Source organism: Piliocolobus tephrosceles, chromosome 3, assembly GCF_002776525.5.
Source record: "Piliocolobus tephrosceles isolate RC106 chromosome 3, ASM277652v3, whole genome shotgun sequence".
NCBI classification, from domain to species: domain Eukaryota; kingdom Metazoa; phylum Chordata; class Mammalia; order Primates; family Cercopithecidae; genus Piliocolobus; species Piliocolobus tephrosceles.
In genome coordinates, this window is record NC_045436.1 from 5,078,962 (window position 1) to 5,096,096 (window position 17,135).

Below are 17,135 nucleotides of genomic sequence, written 5' to 3' on the forward strand. Positions count from 1 at the left end.
CCCTAAGAGTACAGATTCTCTGCCATGCAGCCACTGTCGGAGATGGGGAAGGGGTAGCGTCAGCGATTGTAGACTCTTTCCTACCCTCTTCAGTGCCTCTTTCAGCGATAGGAAGTCAAAAACAGGCACTGTGTGTACTCAGCTGACTTTTGTTTCCCGTGAAGGTGCTCCCTTTGTGTAGATAGTTGTTAAACTTGGTGTTCCTGCGGAGACAATCATTGGAGCCCTCTGTTCAGCCATCCTGCTCCTGGCTGTTTCCTCTCCTGTTTATTTTTCTTTATGTGTAGACGATTCTGTTCTCAGCCCTCTCTTCTGTGGCCCTCTCTTCTCCATCCAACCCCAGTTCACGCTCATGGTTTTAACTACCTGTGTGCCACTGTTTCTCAAGTTTGTCTGTTGTCCAGACCCTCTCCTGAGTTCCAAGATGTCTTGCACATTGGCCATATTTCTCTAGATGCCCATAGGCACCTCACTCAACAAAGGCAAAACTGAGCTCCTTTTCCTTCTCATCTAGTGTCAGTGAACTCCTTTGGTATTCTCTAGGTTAATAGTCTTGCCATTCACCCAGTCCCCTCCAATCCAGCAATCTGGGAATCAGTCCTGGTATGTTCTGTCTGGCCAGTCCTATTTTTCTGGCCTGCGACTACCTTGAGAATCCGTTTTTCCTTTCCACACCCCTGCCACCTCCCTGTGGCTGCCATGGTTTGGGGACTTCACTCTTACCAGCATTCCTGCGGTAGTTTCCTGTCTGGTGTCCTTATCTCTCGCGCCAGCTCCCTCTGGCCTGCCTTCCCATACACCTTCTAGAGTGATCTTTTGAAACCCCAGTCTCGTCTTACTCCTACGTCCACCTCCTGTTAGGGCTCCCCTTTGCCTGTATGCATGGCATAGAGGGCCCCCATGCCAGTTTAGATCCTTGGGTGAGGAGACACTGAGGCAGTTAGGAATGGAAGGGGTTTATTAGTGATATCTGTGAAGGGTAAAGTTGGAAGAAGCAGGATGGGGCAGAGATGGCCTCAAATTGCACTGCAGTGCCTACAGTTCTGAACAAGCCACTGCAGAGCTCTGGAGGAGTGAGGACTGTTAAAAGGAGGCCTGGCCTGTATCAGGCAGAAACATTGAGGCCCCAGACCCTTGCTGTGCTTACTTGTTGGCTAGAGACTGCCCACAGCTATAGCCTCTGCCCAGATGCTGCAGTGGATCCAGAAGGTGCTGCAGTGGATCCAGAAGGTGCTGCAGTGGATCTAGAAGACGCTGCAGCTGGAGGCTGGCGCTGACCATAGGAGATCCATGCAGCATGCCCATGTGGGTACCCTGCAGCCCTTCAGTTATAGCCTTTGGCTTTTCCCGAGCGTTTGTTATCTTCTCTTAGAAAATACATTTTATCCGTGCTCTGTTGCACGTTTCTTGAACGTGCCGGGCTATTTTACACCACCATGCTTTTACATTAACTTTTCCATCTGCTTTAAATGTCCTTCTCCACACTTGTTTTCCTGAAAAAAGTTTTTTACCAGTCACCGCCAAGTGTCATAAGTGTGATGCCTTTCCTAATACCCAAGCCGTGTCTCCACATCATCTTTGACAGGTGCTTGCCAGGTCATCACTCTGCACTATCTTTGGCCTTCCTACTAGACCGTGAACCCTTTGAAGGAAAACCTCTCAATTTTAAAGTGATTTTATTCACTGTACTTTGTATTTTGAGGTTGGTGTTAAATAAATTTGTTGTATTGAACAGAATGAAAAGATGAATTTTCATATCCCATCAGAAGTTAGGACTATTTTTTTCCTTTTTAAAGGATAAAAGGTGTTCCCTTTTCTATCACCTAAGGATGGGCCTAGTGGATTAGCTTTTAGTACAAATGATGGCCCATATGCCTGGGACTCGTAACTTGGAGAAAAGTGCAGTTCTCAGACATCACCACAGGTGCTGCAGTAATGGAACAGTTTACTTGCTTGCCTGGGATAAACTCATGTGGCCTGGGTATGGGAAGATGTGGGAGGCAGCAGTAAACCTGGGAACATGGCAGGCTTGTATGTGACAAGCAGGATATTTCCTCATTAAATTGAGTCTGTTTTCGTGTTGGATGAGCAAGTTAGAGAAGACATGCGAATATAAATGGAATGCGTACAAGATATTGATGACTTGTACTTTTTACAGTTCAGACACTTCTGGAAATGAAGCAAGTGAAATCAAATCTGTAAAAATTAGTGCAAAAAAGGTATGTAGGAGTATTCACTCTTCTCTTTTAATTTGTGATATATTATAGTTTGATTGGATTCAAATAGAGAAAATGTTCTGTGAAATATTTCATTTCCTCTTTAGATTGGATGCAAATAGAGAAAATATTCCGTAGCAACATTTTTCATAAAGTTCCGTTTTTAGAATATACTTTTATAGTGAAAAACAAAATATTTTTGTATCTGAAGTGTTTTTCATTAAAGAGGTCTCACATCTCTATGTACTTTGTCAATTTTCATAGCATTCTTGTACTGTGGTTAGGTCGTGATTTTAAAAGGCAGAGTGAATGGTTGGGAGTATTTATCGTAACCTTTGATTTAGGTTTCCTGTCCTATCCATTAATTATGTTGCTGTCTTCCTATTATGTTCAGTTTTGAAGTTTAGAAGTGAGTAATGTGGACTGTATATATGGTTTTCTACTATTACCGTAAGAATTATAAGCATTTCTATTTTCTAAATAAGTAGTGCTGTTTTTTTCTTTTACACAGCCAGGAAGAAAGCTCAAGCCCATTAGTGATGACTCTGAAAGCACTGAAGGAAGTGATACGAGAAGAAAAGTTAAATCAGCAGAGAAAACAAATACACAGCGTCATGAGGTTATTCCAACTACAGCATCTTCCGAACTTTCGGAGAAACCAGCTGAGTCGGTCACTTCTAAAAAGACAGGACCCCTTAGTGCCCAGCCCTCTGTTGAAAAAGAGAACTTGGCAATAGAAAGTCAATCGGTAAGAATGTCAGCCATCCCCAAAGAGAGCAAAAAAGGTTTATTGAAAAATTTTGGGGAAGAAAATGAAGCATTTTCTCTTTCCTTCATATCTTTTCAAAGATAAATTTTATATTTTCCTTAATGTAATAAAAATGTTTGTTTTAGAAAATCTAGATGGTATGGCCGGGTGCAGTGGCTCACGCCTGTAATCCCAGCACTTTGGGAGACCGAGGCAGGGGGATCACCTGAGGTCAAGAGTTCAAGACCAGCCTGGGCATCATGGTGAAACCCCATCTCTACTAAAAGTACAAAAATTAGCTGGATGCAGTGGCGCATGCCTGTAATCCTAGCTACTCAGGAGGCTGAGGCAGGAGAATCGCTTGAGTCCAGGAGGCGGAGGTTGCAGTGAGCTGAGATTGCACCATTGCACTCCAGCCTGGGCGACAGAGCGAGACTCCGTCTCAAAAAAAAATAAAAATAAAAAAATAAAAAAAAAACCAAACAAAAAAAACTAGAAGATATGGAAAAGAAGGTGAAATCACCTATAATTCCATAACCCAAAATAACCACGTTTTTTGGTCTATGCTGTTCAGTCGTTTCAGTGAGCTTTAATTACCCTGAGACCATATACTTGTTATTAAGTATTCAACAATGCGTAACATTCTGTTGATGACATGCCATAGTTAATCTCTTACTAATGAAGAATTGCTATTTAAAAAATCATAAGTGCTTTGATGAATTTTGTTGTAGCTAAATATTCATGCATTCCTTAGATCATTTCCTTAGGAAAAAAACTGCTGATAAGAATTCTGGGTCTTAGGCCAGGCATGGTGGCTCATGCCTGTAATCCTACCACTTTGGGAGGCCAAGGCATGCGGATCACCTGAGGTCAGGAGTTCGAGACCAGCCTGGCCAACATGGCAAAACCCCATCTCTACTAAAAATACAAAATTTAGCCGGGTGTGGTGGTGCATGCCTGTAATCCCAGCTACTCAGAAGGTTGTAGCAGGAGAATCAGCTTGAACCCAGGAGGCAGAGGTTGGAGTGAGCTGAGACCGTGCCACTGTACTGGGCAATAGAGTGAGACTCAGTCTCAAAAAACAAAGAATTCTGGGTCTTATTGGTTCTAAAATTCTTGACATATAATATCTTTTGGTCAGGTTCTTAATATGTGATTAATTCATTTGGGCTTACTTGAATAAATAATTTATGCTCATGTTTGAAAACTTTTTGAAGTATAGTAAGTTGTCCCTGCTACCCTGTCTTCTTCACTTTCCACCTGCTAAACATACACACAGGTAACCGTATACTTTCTTATATATCCTTCAAATTTCCTTTTGTACATGTAAACAAATATGACTGTATATTCTTATTTTTATTTCCTGTCTACACAAATTGAAGCAAACTATGATCTCTGTTGTTGATCTGTCTTGGTGAACATCCCATGTGTACTTGAATTTGCAGTTGTGTTCTGTAAATATCAGTTGAGGTCAAGTGTAGTTCAGAGATTTTGTCTCCTTACTCTTGTTTTTGGTGATGGGGGATGGTCTGCTTGATCTATCAGTTACTTAGAGGAGGTATTTTTTTAACTTCTGCTAAAAGTCCATTGACTTTTGATGTAACTTTAAATATGGTGAGGTTCACATCTACCATACTCTGTTTTCCATTTGCTCCTGTTTTCTGTCTCTCTTAGAACTCATTTTGGATTAGTTGAACGTTGTTTTTGTATTCCATTTTACTTTCTCTATTGACTTCTTAGCTATACCTTTTTAAATTTGTTTCAGTGGTTGCTCCTGGGTTAAAAATGTACATCCTTAATTAACAAAGTCTGTTTAGAATCAGTGTGTTATCACTTCATACGTTCTACTTGACAATTAACTACCTCCCACTACATAAATGTAATTACGTAACAATATTATGTATAATTCTATTTCTCCATCCCCATCCTCTGTGCTGTTTTGTCATGTTTTGCTTCTGTGTTACAAATCTAACCTTACAGTATTGTCATTTCCGCTTGAAAGAGTTGTTTTTTTAAAAAAAAATATGAGAAGCAGCAGCTCTGTAGTCTTCTACCAGTTCCTCTCTCCAGTTCACTGGTTGCTTGCCTATAGATACTAGTTTCCATTTGTTATCTTTTTCCATCAGCCTACAGAATATCTTCTAGCATTTCTTTCATGGCAGGTCTGCTGGTGACAAATTCTCTCAGATTTTGTTTATCTGGAAGTGTTTTTATTTCAACTCTGTTTTTGAAGGATATTTCACTGGCTATGGAATTCTGAGTTGACAGATTTATTCCCCAACTCTTTATACCATTCTGTTGTCTTCTGGTCTCCATGGTTTCTGATGAGCCGTGAGTTGTCTCTTTCCCATGTACATTTACCTTGTCCTGTGTCCCCAATGCTGCTTGTCCTTCATTATCAACTATGTTGTTATCCTCATGATAGCATTTTCTGGTAGGCTTTATGTGGTCTCACCTGGCACATGGGCAGTACTTAGACAAGGCCTCTTAGAACCCCCGCTCCACAGGCACCTGTGCTCTCCTGAGCAGCTTATTCCAAGTGCCTCTCAGCTGGGTAGGATTATCATGCCCTGCTTAGACTTCAGCTCACTATACCCCATTTAGAAACTCTGTGTGTGTGGAGTGGGGGGTGGTAGTCATAGGGTTCACCTTCCAAGTTTCCCCTTTCTCCTGGAACTCAGTCTTGTATTGCCTATTGTCCAATGCCTGAATAAAATTGCCACCCATTTTCCCCCATTTTATGGTTGTTTATGGCAAGAGAGCTAGTTTGGAAGCTGTTACTTCACCGTAGCTGGAACAGAAATTTGAGCTGATTCCACGTTATTATCTTAAGTAATAAAAGTTCAACTTTTCCATCAAGGCAACAATTGTTATAAGTCAACTGAAAGTTTTATTTGCTCTTATTTTGTGATGATTTTGTTTGCAATGCTTCCTTATATCAATGTAGATAATTTATATGACTAATCTGTTTTAGAACTAAATGAGAATTGTAGCTAAAGTTTTTTTTTCTTCTTGAGATGGAGTCTCGCTCTGTCGCCCAGGCTGGAGTGCAGTGGTGCAATCTCAGCTCACTGCAACCTCTGACTCCCCCCAGGTTCAAGCAGTTCTTCTGCCTCAGCCTCCCCAGTAGCTGGGACTACAGGCGTGCGCCACCACACCCTGGCAATTTTTGTATTTTTAGTAGAGGTGGGGTTTTACCATGTTGGCCAGGCTGGTCTGGAACTGCTGACCTCAAGTGATCTGCCTGCCTCAGCCTCTCAAAGTGCTGGGATTATAGGCATGAGCCACTATGCCCAGCTGAAATATTGAATGACAGTTTGGTAACAGTCTTAATCCTTATGTTTTAAGAGAAAGAAAACTTCTTAAAACCTTAATGCTTTTTTTTTTTTTTTTGTAGAAAACTCAGAAAAAAGGGAAGATGTCTCATGGCAAAAAGAAGAAATCAAGAAGTGAAGCCGTAGGCTCAGGTAGAGAATGATGTTTTATGTTTTGTCACTCATTCAGGAATTTCATGAGAAAAATAAGACCCTATTCTTAATTTGTTATAGTTGTAAATTGTAAGTACATCAAATTGCCACTTTTAAAAATTAGGAATATGTAACTTTGTTTTTTTTTTTTTTTTTTTTTTGAGACAGAGTCTCGCTCTGTCGCTCGGGCTGGAGTGTAGTGGCCGGATCTCAGCTCACTGCAAGCTCTGCCTCCCGCGTTTACGCCATTCTCCTGCCTCAGCCTCCCGAGTAGCTGGGACTACAGGCGCCAGCCACCCCGCCCGGCTAGCTTTTTGTATTTTTTAGTAGAGACGGGGTTTCACCGTGTTAGCCAGGATGGTCTCGATCTCCTGACCTCGTGATCCGCCCGTCTCAGCCTCCCAAAGTGCTGGGATTACAGGCTTGAGCCACCGCGCCCGGCAGGAATATGTAACTTTGAAGTAACAGTTTTTTCTAACATTTTGTCATGAAAATTTTCAACATACAACTAAGGTGGAAAAAAAATTTATATATTCATATGCCCACTACTTAGATTTTACAGTTAATATTTTATTATTTACTGTATTAGATAGGTAGTAAAGCAAGTATTAGTCCATTAATCCAGTTTTTAAGGCATTTTAAAATAATGTAGACATCAGTACTTCCTCTGGAATACTTAAGTATGCACATGATTAGCTGGAGTTCAGTGTGCTTACAGTTTTTTCTTTGAATGTAAAATGCACATGCAGTACAATGTGTAACTCAGTCTGCTGTCAACATGTGAAGTCTTTACTCCAGAAAGTTCCCTCATGCCTCTTTCGTGTCAGTTCCCATCCCATATCTCTGGAGGCACTGGCTTCAGGGACGTTTTTTCTGCCATGGATTAGTTTTGCCTATTCTGGGATTTTGTGTAGATGGAATCTCATAGTGTGTAGTCTTTTGTGTAAGGCTTCTTTCACTCAGCATAGTTTTTTTGCAATCCATCTATGTTGTTTGGTATCATTTTTATTACTGAGCTTATTCCACTGTATGATTACACCACAGTTGATCCAGTCTCTGACTGATGGACAACTGAGTTGTTTTCAGGTTTTGGCTATTTGAATAGAGCTGCTGTGAACTTTTTTTTTTTTTTTTCTTTAAGACTGAGTCTTTCTCTGTTGCCAGGCTGGAGTGCAGTGGCTTGATCTCAGCTCACTGCAACTTCCGCCTCCCAGGTTCAAGTGAATCTCTTGCCTCAGTCTCCTGAGTAGCTGAGACTACAGGCCCATGCCACCACTCCCAGCTAATTTTTTGTATTTTTGTAGAGATGGGGTTTCACCTTGTTGGCCAGGATGGTCTTAATCTCCTGACCCTCATGATCCACCCGCCTTGGCCTCCCAAAGTGCTGGGATTACAGGTGTGAGCCACTGCAACCAGCCAGTGAACATTTTTATACACATTTCTTTGTGAACATATGTTTTCATTTCTCTTGGGTAAATAAAAAGGAGTGAAGTTGCTGAGTCATAGGGTAGGCATATGTTTAATTTTACAAGAAACTGCCAAACTTTGCAAACTGCATTCCCAAAGTGGTTGTATAACATAATTTTATACTCCTACCAGAAGTTTAAATGTTTAAATGCACAGTTTAAATGTTACTAAGAATATAATGAACAACTTCATGTGAATAAATTTAAAATAGATAGGGGAGGCTAGTGGGGAGCGGAGAGAGGGAGAGGCTGGTCAGCGGGTACAAAGTTACAGTTAGATAGGAGGTATCAGTTCACATGTTCTCTTGCACGGTAGGGTGACTATGGTTAACAGTGTTACACGTTTCAAAACAGCTAGAAGAGAGGATTTTTAGTCTTCTTACCACAAGCAATAACTCTATGAGGTGATGGATATGCTGAATGCCCTAATTTGATTTTTTAGACAATACATATATGTATTGACACATCACACTGTACCCATAAATATGTACAATTACTATGTGTCAATTAAAAACAAAAATTTAAAAGTCAATCCACCCACCCCGCCAAAATAGAGGAAAAGGAGATATCCTCTTCTCCCCCATATTGTAACACATAAATATCTAGAAAAATGCAAGGCTAATGAAGCTGGATTTTGAAGAAGAAAACTGAAATAATCCTATAACTATCAAATTCAAACACTAGTTTTAAATTTTTCTATTAAACTAACAAAAACTCCTCAATTCTGTATAGTTTTATAGGCAGGTCTAATACAGCAGTCGCCAAAGTTTTTGGCACCTGGGACTGGTTTCATGGCAGACAATTTTTGCATGGACGAGGATTGGAGATGGTTTTGGGATAAAACTGTTCCACCTCAGATCATCAGGCGTTAGATTCCCAAAAGGAGCTCACAGCCAAGATCCCTCGCATGTGCAGTTCACAATGAGGTTCGCGCTCCCATGAGAGTCTAATGCCACCACTACTCTGACAGGAGGTGGAGCTCGGGTGGTCGTGCTCACTCGCCCCCCGACCCTGCCACTCACCTCCTGCTGTGTGGCCCAGTTCCTAACAGGCCACAAACTCATGCCGGTCTGTGGCCGGGGGCTTGGGGACCCCTGGTGTAACAGACATTTAATTCTAATCTTAGGGACAGTGACACCAAAAGATAGACCAGAAAAGAGACCCTGCATATATGGAAGCTTGATGAATGTATGACAAAAATGTTGACTGCTAGTCAGTGGGGAAAGGTGGTTCTATGACAGTGTTTTCCCTGTAGAAAAATGAGACTGCCTCTGACTTGCAGCACACAAAAAAAGTTCTGAATTGAAGGCTTAAATATGACAGGTAAAATTGGACAATTTTTAGAGAAAATACAGGAGTATCAATAAAAAGACAACTTAGTAGAAAAATGGGCAGATGACACCAACATTTTTACAGAAGAGGAAATAGTAAAATAAACATTTGGAGGGAGTGCATTCCTAATCACAGAAATTTAAATTCACAGCTACAGTGAGACACCCTTTTGCACCTCCTAGTTTGGCACATATTTTAGCCTCTTAAGAGTCCATATTTAATGAGGATGTCGCCAGTGGAGATCCTTAATCACTGCAGATATGAAGAGATATAAGCACTTTGAAAATAATTTTGGCCATTCTCTGGCGAAGTTGAAAAAATATGCAGACTTTGAAACCTAGCAGTTGCTGGTGGGTGTATTTACTAGAGGAATTCTTGAATGTGTCTGTGTATCATGTGTATGAGTGCTCTTAGCATTGTCTTTCATGCTAGCAAAAGTATTTTGCTAGCATGAAAGACAACTTATCATATTAGAATGACAACTTATCATATTAGAATTGATAGATAAATTGCTGTATACATATGGAGTGGAATACAAAAGCAGAACTTTTACTGGTGCATAAGCAATTTTAAAAGGTCAAAAACATTCTAAACTCCACATTGTTTAGGAATATATTTGTGTGCAATAAAATTATAACAAAGAGTAATATGATAAACACAAAGTTCAGAAGGCATTGGAGTCAGGTACGCAGAGTGCTTCCAGTGTCTTATTAATGCTCTCTTTTTTGTTTTTGTTTTTTTTGACCAAGTTTTGCTCTTGTCGCCCAGGCTGCAGTGAAGTGGCACGATCTCGGCTTCTTGCGACCTCTGCCTCCCAGGTTCAAGCGATTCTCCTGCCTGAGCCTCCTGAGTAGTTGGGATTACAGGCGCCGCCACCACACCCTGGCTAATTTTTTGATTTTTTTTTTTTTTTTTTTTTTTTTTTTAGTGGAGAGGGGGTTTCACCATATTGGCCAGGCTGGTCTTGAACTCTTGACCTCAGGTAATCTGTCCACCTCAGCCTCCCAAAGTGCTGGGATTATAGGCGTGAGCCACCGCACCTGACCAGTGCTCTCCTTCTTAAGTTGTACCGTGGTCCTATGGGCATTGCTTTTATTATGCATATTTATATTATGCATATATAAATGTTCTCATGTATAAAATAACTCATCATAGATCAATTCTGATGCCAAAATAAATGTTATGTTCAGTAAGAGTAGATAGCTTGGATATACGGTTCTTAATTAAACTTAAAAAAAAAAAGTCTGTTGGTCCTGAGAGCCTAAGGAAGATTTTATTTAAACTAATAAGACCTTTAGATATTGTGTCTTTTATAAACGCAGAACTAGGCCGGGTGCAGTGGCTCATGCCTATAATCACAGCACTTTGGGAGGCTGAGGTGGGCAGATCATGAGGTCAGGAGATCCAGACCATCCTGGCTAACACTGTGAAACCCTGTTTCTACCAAAAATACAAAAATAGCCAGGCGTGGTGGCGGTCACCTGTAGTCCCAGCTACTTGGGAGGCTGAGGCAGGAGAATGGTGTGAACCCAGGAGGCAGAGCTTGCAGTGAGCTGAGATCGTGCCATTGCACTCCAGCCTGGGCAGCAAAGCGAGACTCTGTCTCAATAAATAAATTGTCTCAATCAATCAATCAATCAATCAATAAATGCAGAACTACTTTTTGCAGATTACTGGTTTTTCTAAAAATCATAGCTGAGTTTAGGTGAGTAGGGATTTATGTATATTGGGGTGGTGGCAGAATTGTGGGTAACAGTGTTATGGGTCTGGCCTGGAAGTATTATTGGAATACTTTTTACTAACTTCTGTTCCTACCGTTTCTATTTTATAAATTAGTAGCAACAAAGACAGCAAAGTATTTACTATGTGCCAGTCATTATACTGTTTAATGTTATCTTCTCTCTCATTCTTACAATAAACCTATGAAGTATAGATATTATTTCCCCCATTTTTACAGGTGAGAAAATTGAGGTCTTAGGTTAAAAAACTTGTCTGAGCTTACACAGCCATAAGTGTGTTCAGTCAGTGTTTTGGGTGTGTTAATGCCTAACAAACTACCTTAAAACTTACTAATCTAAAAACTATGTGTAGGCCGGGCACGGTGGCTCACACCTGTAATCCCAGCACTTTGGGAGGCCAAGGCGGGTGGATCACTTGAGGTCAGGAGTTCGAGACCAACCTGACCAACATGGTGAAACCCCGTCTCTACTGAAAATACAAAAATTAGCCAGGCATGGTGGCACATGCCTGTAAATCCCAGCTACTCGGGAGGGTGAGATAGGCAAATCACTTGAACCTGGGAAGCAGAGTTCAGCCTGGGCAACAAAAGCAAAACTGTCTCAAAAAAAAAAAAGAAAAAAATCTATATCTACAATTCAAATTTAGTCCATTGCCTGTTTTTGAAAATGAACTTTTATTGGATCATAGCCAGATTCACTCTTCTGTGGATTGTTTGTGGCTGCCTTCACACTACAATGGCAGAGTTGAACAGTTGGCCCATGAAGCCAACGGTAGTTACCATCTGGCACTTCACTGAAGTTTGCCAGCCCCTGATTGACAACGGTCATCGTTTTATTTGCTTACAGTTTTGCTTTGGGCAATTCTGTTCGTTTAATGGCTGAGCTAGGGTGGAAGGTCTAAGATGACTGTTTTCATCTATCTGGTGCCTTGTTCCTCCTGCACGTGGCCTCTTTTTAAGTGGCTAGCTTGGGCTTGCCTGTTGTTCAGTAGTCAGAATTTCATGTGACAGTTGATGTCCTAGAGGGAGCATTGCAGGAGATGTAAAGCAGAAGCTGCAGATACCCTGAGACTTGGCCTTTCACTCCTTCATGTTCTGTTGATCAAGCCAGTTATAGGGGGCTATCCCAGATTCAAGGGAATGGAAGTAGGGAAGAGTGGGAAAGAATTGGTGGCTGTTACTAATCCACCAGAGCCAAGAGTTGCACTCAGGTCATTGTGAATCTGGAGACAAACTCTCAGTATGTTTGTCAGTTTTGCAGTATTAAACAAAGAATTAATTATGGAAGAAGAGTAGACTTGCCTGCCAATGGCTTCTGTTAACATACAAAAAACTGGGGGCCGAGCATGGTGGGTGCACCTGTAATCCCAGCACTTTGGGAGGCTGAGGTGAGAGGACTGCTTGAGCCCAGGAGTTCAAGACCAGCCTGGGCAACATAGTGGGACCCCACCTTTACAAAAAATTTTCAAAACTAGCCAGGCATGGTGGTGTACACTTGTAGTCTCAGCTGTTTGGGAGGCTGAGGTGGGAGGATCACTTGAGCCTAGGACTTCGAGGCTGTAATGAGTGCTGAGCATGCTACGGCGCCACAGCTTGGACAACAGAGTGAGACCCTGTCTCAAAAAAATTTTTTTAAAGAAAAAAAATTGGGGTATGCTTTGGAAATTGATAACACAGATGTATAGTAATTTATAGTTTTTGTAAATGCATTCACAGATATTTTCTTGCTTGAGTCTCGTAATAAAAGGGAGAGCACTCTTTTATTCCATTTATCATTGAGGAAACGTCCTCTGGAAGGTTAACTGACTTGCCTGAGATCTTATGACTAGTAAGAAAGAAGCTCAAACTAGCACCAAAGTCTGTCTTCAGATCCCCGTCTGATATAGTACTGTATATTACTACAATTATTTAAATTAATACACTGAGTAATCTTGCTGTATCCTACAAGTGACCTATCAGATAGATTAAAATTCAGAAAATACAGCTAACAACAAAGAGCTTATCCCCAGTGATGTTAAATAACAGCACACTACTAAATAAAGATACAGTAAGGTGATTAAAAGGCAACAATGCTTTTGGTTGCTTTAGCAAAAGTAGGAGAACCAGCGAGATAGCAGTTAAAGTGAAAGTGTATGTGGGGGTTTGCAAGACTGTGCACAGGGATAAGAAGTGAGTACGGCGCCTCCTCTCTGATTGTTGAGCTATAGCTATCTTTTATAATTTGGTGAGACTATTTTTGTGGCAGGCTTTCAGAACCCTGGACCAACAGCCAAAATATGAATAACCAGCATGTTAACTTATCTTAATATTCTAGATACTTCTGACACTCTGCACGTTTGGTGTCTAGAAGGAATGAAAACCAGTGACATCAAGGAGTTGAATATTGTTTTGCCTGAATTTGAGAAAACCCACCTAGAGCATAAGTAAGTCTTTTTTTTTTTTCTTTTCTCTTTTTTTTTTTTTTTCTTTTTTTTTTTTTTTTAATTATACTTTAAGTTCTAGGGTACATGTGCATAACGTGCAGGTTTGTTACATATGTATACATGTGCCATGTTGGTGTGCTGCACCCATCAACTCGTCAGCACCCATCAATTCATCATTTATATCAGGTATAACTCCCCAATGCAATCCCTTCCTCCTCCCCCCTCCCCATGATAGGCCCCAGTGTGTGATGTTCCCCTTCCCAAGTCCAAGTGAGCTCATTGTTCAGTTCCCACCTATGAGTGAGAACATGCGGTGTTTGGTTTTCTCTTCTTGTGATAGTTTGCTAAGAATGATGGTTTCCAGCTGCATCCATGTCCCTACAAAGGACGCAAACTCATCCTTTTTTATGGCTGCATAGTATTCCATGGTGTATATGTGCCACATTTTCTTAATCCAGTCTGTCACTGATGGACATTTGGGTTGATTCCAAGTCTTTGCTATTGTGAATAGTGCCGCAATAAACATACGTGTGCATGTGTCTTTGTAGTAGCATAATTTATAATCCTTTGGTTATATACCCAGTAGTGGGATGGCTGGGTCATATGGTACATCTAGTTCTAGATCCTTGAGGAATTGCCATACTGTTTTCCATAATGGTTGAACTAGTTTACAATCCCACCAACAGTGTAAAAGTGTTCCTATTTCTCCACATCCTCTCCAACACCTGTTGTTTCCTGATTTTTTAATGATTGCCATTCTAACTGGTGTGAGATGGTATCTCATTGTGGTTTTGATTTGCATTTCTCTGATGGCCAGTGATGATGAGCATTTTTTCATGTGTCTGTTGGCTGTATGAATGTCTTCTTTTGAGAAATGTCTGTTCATATCCTTTCCCCACTTTTTGATGGGGTTGTTTGTTTTTTTCTTGTATATTTGTTTGAGTTCTTTGTAGATTCTGGAAATTAGCCCTTTGTCAGATGAGTAGATTGCAAAAATTTTCTCCCATTCTGTAGGTTGCCTGTTCACTCTGATGGTAGTTTCTTTTGCTGTGCAGAAGCTCTTTAGTTTAATGAGATCCCATTTGTCAATTTTGGCTTTTGCTGCCATTGCTTTTGGTGTTTTAGACATGAAGTCCTTGCCCATGCCTATGTCCTGAATGGTACTACCTAGATTTTCTTCTAGGGTTTTTATGGTATTAGGTCTAACATTTAAGTCTCTAATCCATCTTGAATTAATCTTCGTATAAGGAGTAAGGAAAGGATCCAGTTTCAGCTTTCTACTTATGGCTAGCCAATTTTCCCAGCACCATTTATTAAATAGGGAATCCTTTCCCCATTTCTTGTTTTTGTCAGGTTTGTCAAAGATCAGATGGTTGTAGATATGTGGCATTATTTCTGAAGGCTCCGTTCTGTTCCATTGGTCTATATCTCTGTTTTGGTACCAGTACCATGCTGTTTTGGTTACTGTAGCCTTGTAGTATAGTTTGAAGTCAGGTAGCGTGACGCCTCCGGCTTTGTCCTTTTGACTTAGGATTGTCTTGGCAATGCGGGCTCTTTTTTGGTTCCATATGAACTTTAAAGCAGTTTTTTCCAATTCGGTGAAGAAACTCATTGGTAGCTTGATGGGGATGGCATTGAATCTATAAATAACCTTGGGCAGTATAGCCATTTTCACGATATTGATTCTTCCTATCCATGAGCATGGTATGTTCTTCCATTTGTTTGTGTCCTCTTTGATTTCACTGAGCAGTGGTTTGTAGTTCTCCTTGAAGAGGTCGTTTACATCCCTTGTAAGTTGGATTCCTAGGTATTTTATTCTCTTTGAAGCAATTGTGAATGGAAGTTCATTCCTGATTTGGCTCTCTGCTTGTCTGTTACTGGTGTATAAGAATGCTTGTGATTTTTGCACATTAATTTTGTATCCTGAGACTTTGCTGAAGTTGCTTATCAGCTTAAGAAGATTTTGGGCTGAGACGATGGGGTTTTCTAAATACACAATCATGTCATCTGCAAACAGGGACAATTTGACTTCTTCTTTTCCTAACTGAATACCCTTGATTTCTTTCTCTTGCCTGATTGCCCTAGCCAGAACTTCCAACACTATGTTGAATAGGAGTGGTGAGAGAGGGCATCCCTGTCTTGTGCCAGTTTTCAAAGGGAACTTTTCCAGTTTTTGCCCATTCATTATGATATTAGCTGTGGGTTTGTCATAAATAGCTCTTATTATTTTGAGGTACGTTCCATCAATACCGAATTTGTTGAGCGTTTTTAGCATGAAGGGCTGTTGAATTTTGTCAAAAGCCTTTTCTGCATCTATTGAGATAATCATGTGGTTCTTGTCTTTGGTTCTGTTGATATGCTGGATTACGTTGATTGATTTGCGAATGTTGAACCAGCCTTGCATCCCAGGGATGAAGCCCACTTGATCATGGTGGATAAGCTTTTTGATGTGCTGCTGAATCCGGTTTGCCAGTATTTTATTGAGGATTTTTGCATCGATGTTCATCAGGGAGATTGGTCTAAAATTCTCTTTTTTTGTTGTGTGTCTGCCAGGCTTTGGTATCAAGATGATGTTGGCCTCATAAAATGAGTTAGGGAGGATTCCCTCTTTTTCTATTGATTGGAATAGTTTCAGAAGGAATGGTACCAGCTCCTCCTTGTACCTCTGGTAGAATTCAGCTGTGAATCCATCTGGTCCTGGGCTTTTTTTGGGTGGTAGGCTATTAATTGTTGCCTCAATTTCAGAGCCTGCTATTGGTCTATTCAGGGATTCAACTTCTTCCTGGTTTAGTCTTGGAAGAGTGTACGTGTCCAGGAAATTATCCATTTCTTCTAGATTTTCTAGTTGATTTGCGTAGAGGTGTTTATAGTATTCTCTGATGGTAGTTTGTATTTCTGTGGGGTCGGTGGTGATATCCCCTTTATCATTTTTTATTGCGTCTATTTGATTCCTCTCTCTTTTCTTCTTTATTAGCCTTGCTAGCGGTCTGTCAATTTTGTTGATCTTTTCAAAAAACCAACTCCTGGATTCATTGATTTTTTGGAGGGTTTTTTGTGTCTCTATCTCCTTCAGTTCTGCTCTGATCTTAGTTATTTCTTGCCTTCTGCTAGCTTTTGAATGTGTTTGCTCTTGCCTCTCTAGTTCTTTTAATTGTGATGTTAGAGTGTCAATTTTAGATCTTTCCTGCTTTCTCTTGTGGGCACTTAGTGCTATAAATTTCCCTCTACATACTGCTTTAAATGTGTCCCAGAGATTCTGGTATGTTGTATCTTTGTTCTCATTGGATTCAAAGAACATCTTTATTTCTGCTTTCATTTCGTTATGTACCCAGTAGTCATTCAGGAGCAGGTTGTTCAGTTTCCATGTAGTTGAGCGGTTTTGATTGAGTTTCTTAGTCCTGCGTTCTAGTTTGATTGCACTGTGGTCAGAGAGACAGTTGGTTATAATTTCTGTTCTTTTCATTTGCTGAGGAGTGCTTTACTTCCAATTATGTGGTCAATTTTGGAATAAGTGTGATGTGGTGCTGAGAAGAATGTATATTCTGTTGACTTGGGGTGGAGAGTTCTATAGATGTCTATTAGGTCCGCTTGGTGCAGAGATGAGTTCAATTCCTGGATATCCTTGTTAACTTTCTGTCTCGTTGATCTGTCTAATGTTGACAGTGGAGTGTTGAAGTCTCCCATTATTATTGTATGGGAGTCTAAGTCTCTTTGTAAGTCTCTAAGGACTTGCTTTATGAATCTG

At 40.6% G+C, this 17,135-nt stretch overlaps 1 protein-coding gene across 5 annotated transcripts in view; it reads left to right on the top strand.

Moving 5' to 3' along the window:
- The window catches only part of CENPU (centromere protein U), a 50,193-nt gene that overhangs the window by 13,812 nt on the left and 19,246 nt on the right, over positions 1 to 17,135 (top strand). For all 5 annotated transcript variants that reach the window (XR_002733443.3, XR_002733441.3, XR_002733442.3 and 2 more), the window contains exons 5-8: positions 2,159 to 2,219; positions 2,728 to 2,964; positions 6,362 to 6,431; positions 13,282 to 13,390. Coding sequence is in view for 2 of the 5 variants with exons in the window: in XM_023220979.3 (XP_023076747.1) it covers positions 2,159 to 2,219; positions 2,728 to 2,964; positions 6,362 to 6,431; positions 13,282 to 13,390 (477 nt within the window). In the remaining 3 variants the exon portion in view is untranslated. The remainder of the gene's footprint in view (positions 1 to 2,158; positions 2,220 to 2,727; positions 2,965 to 6,361; positions 6,432 to 13,281; positions 13,391 to 17,135) is intronic.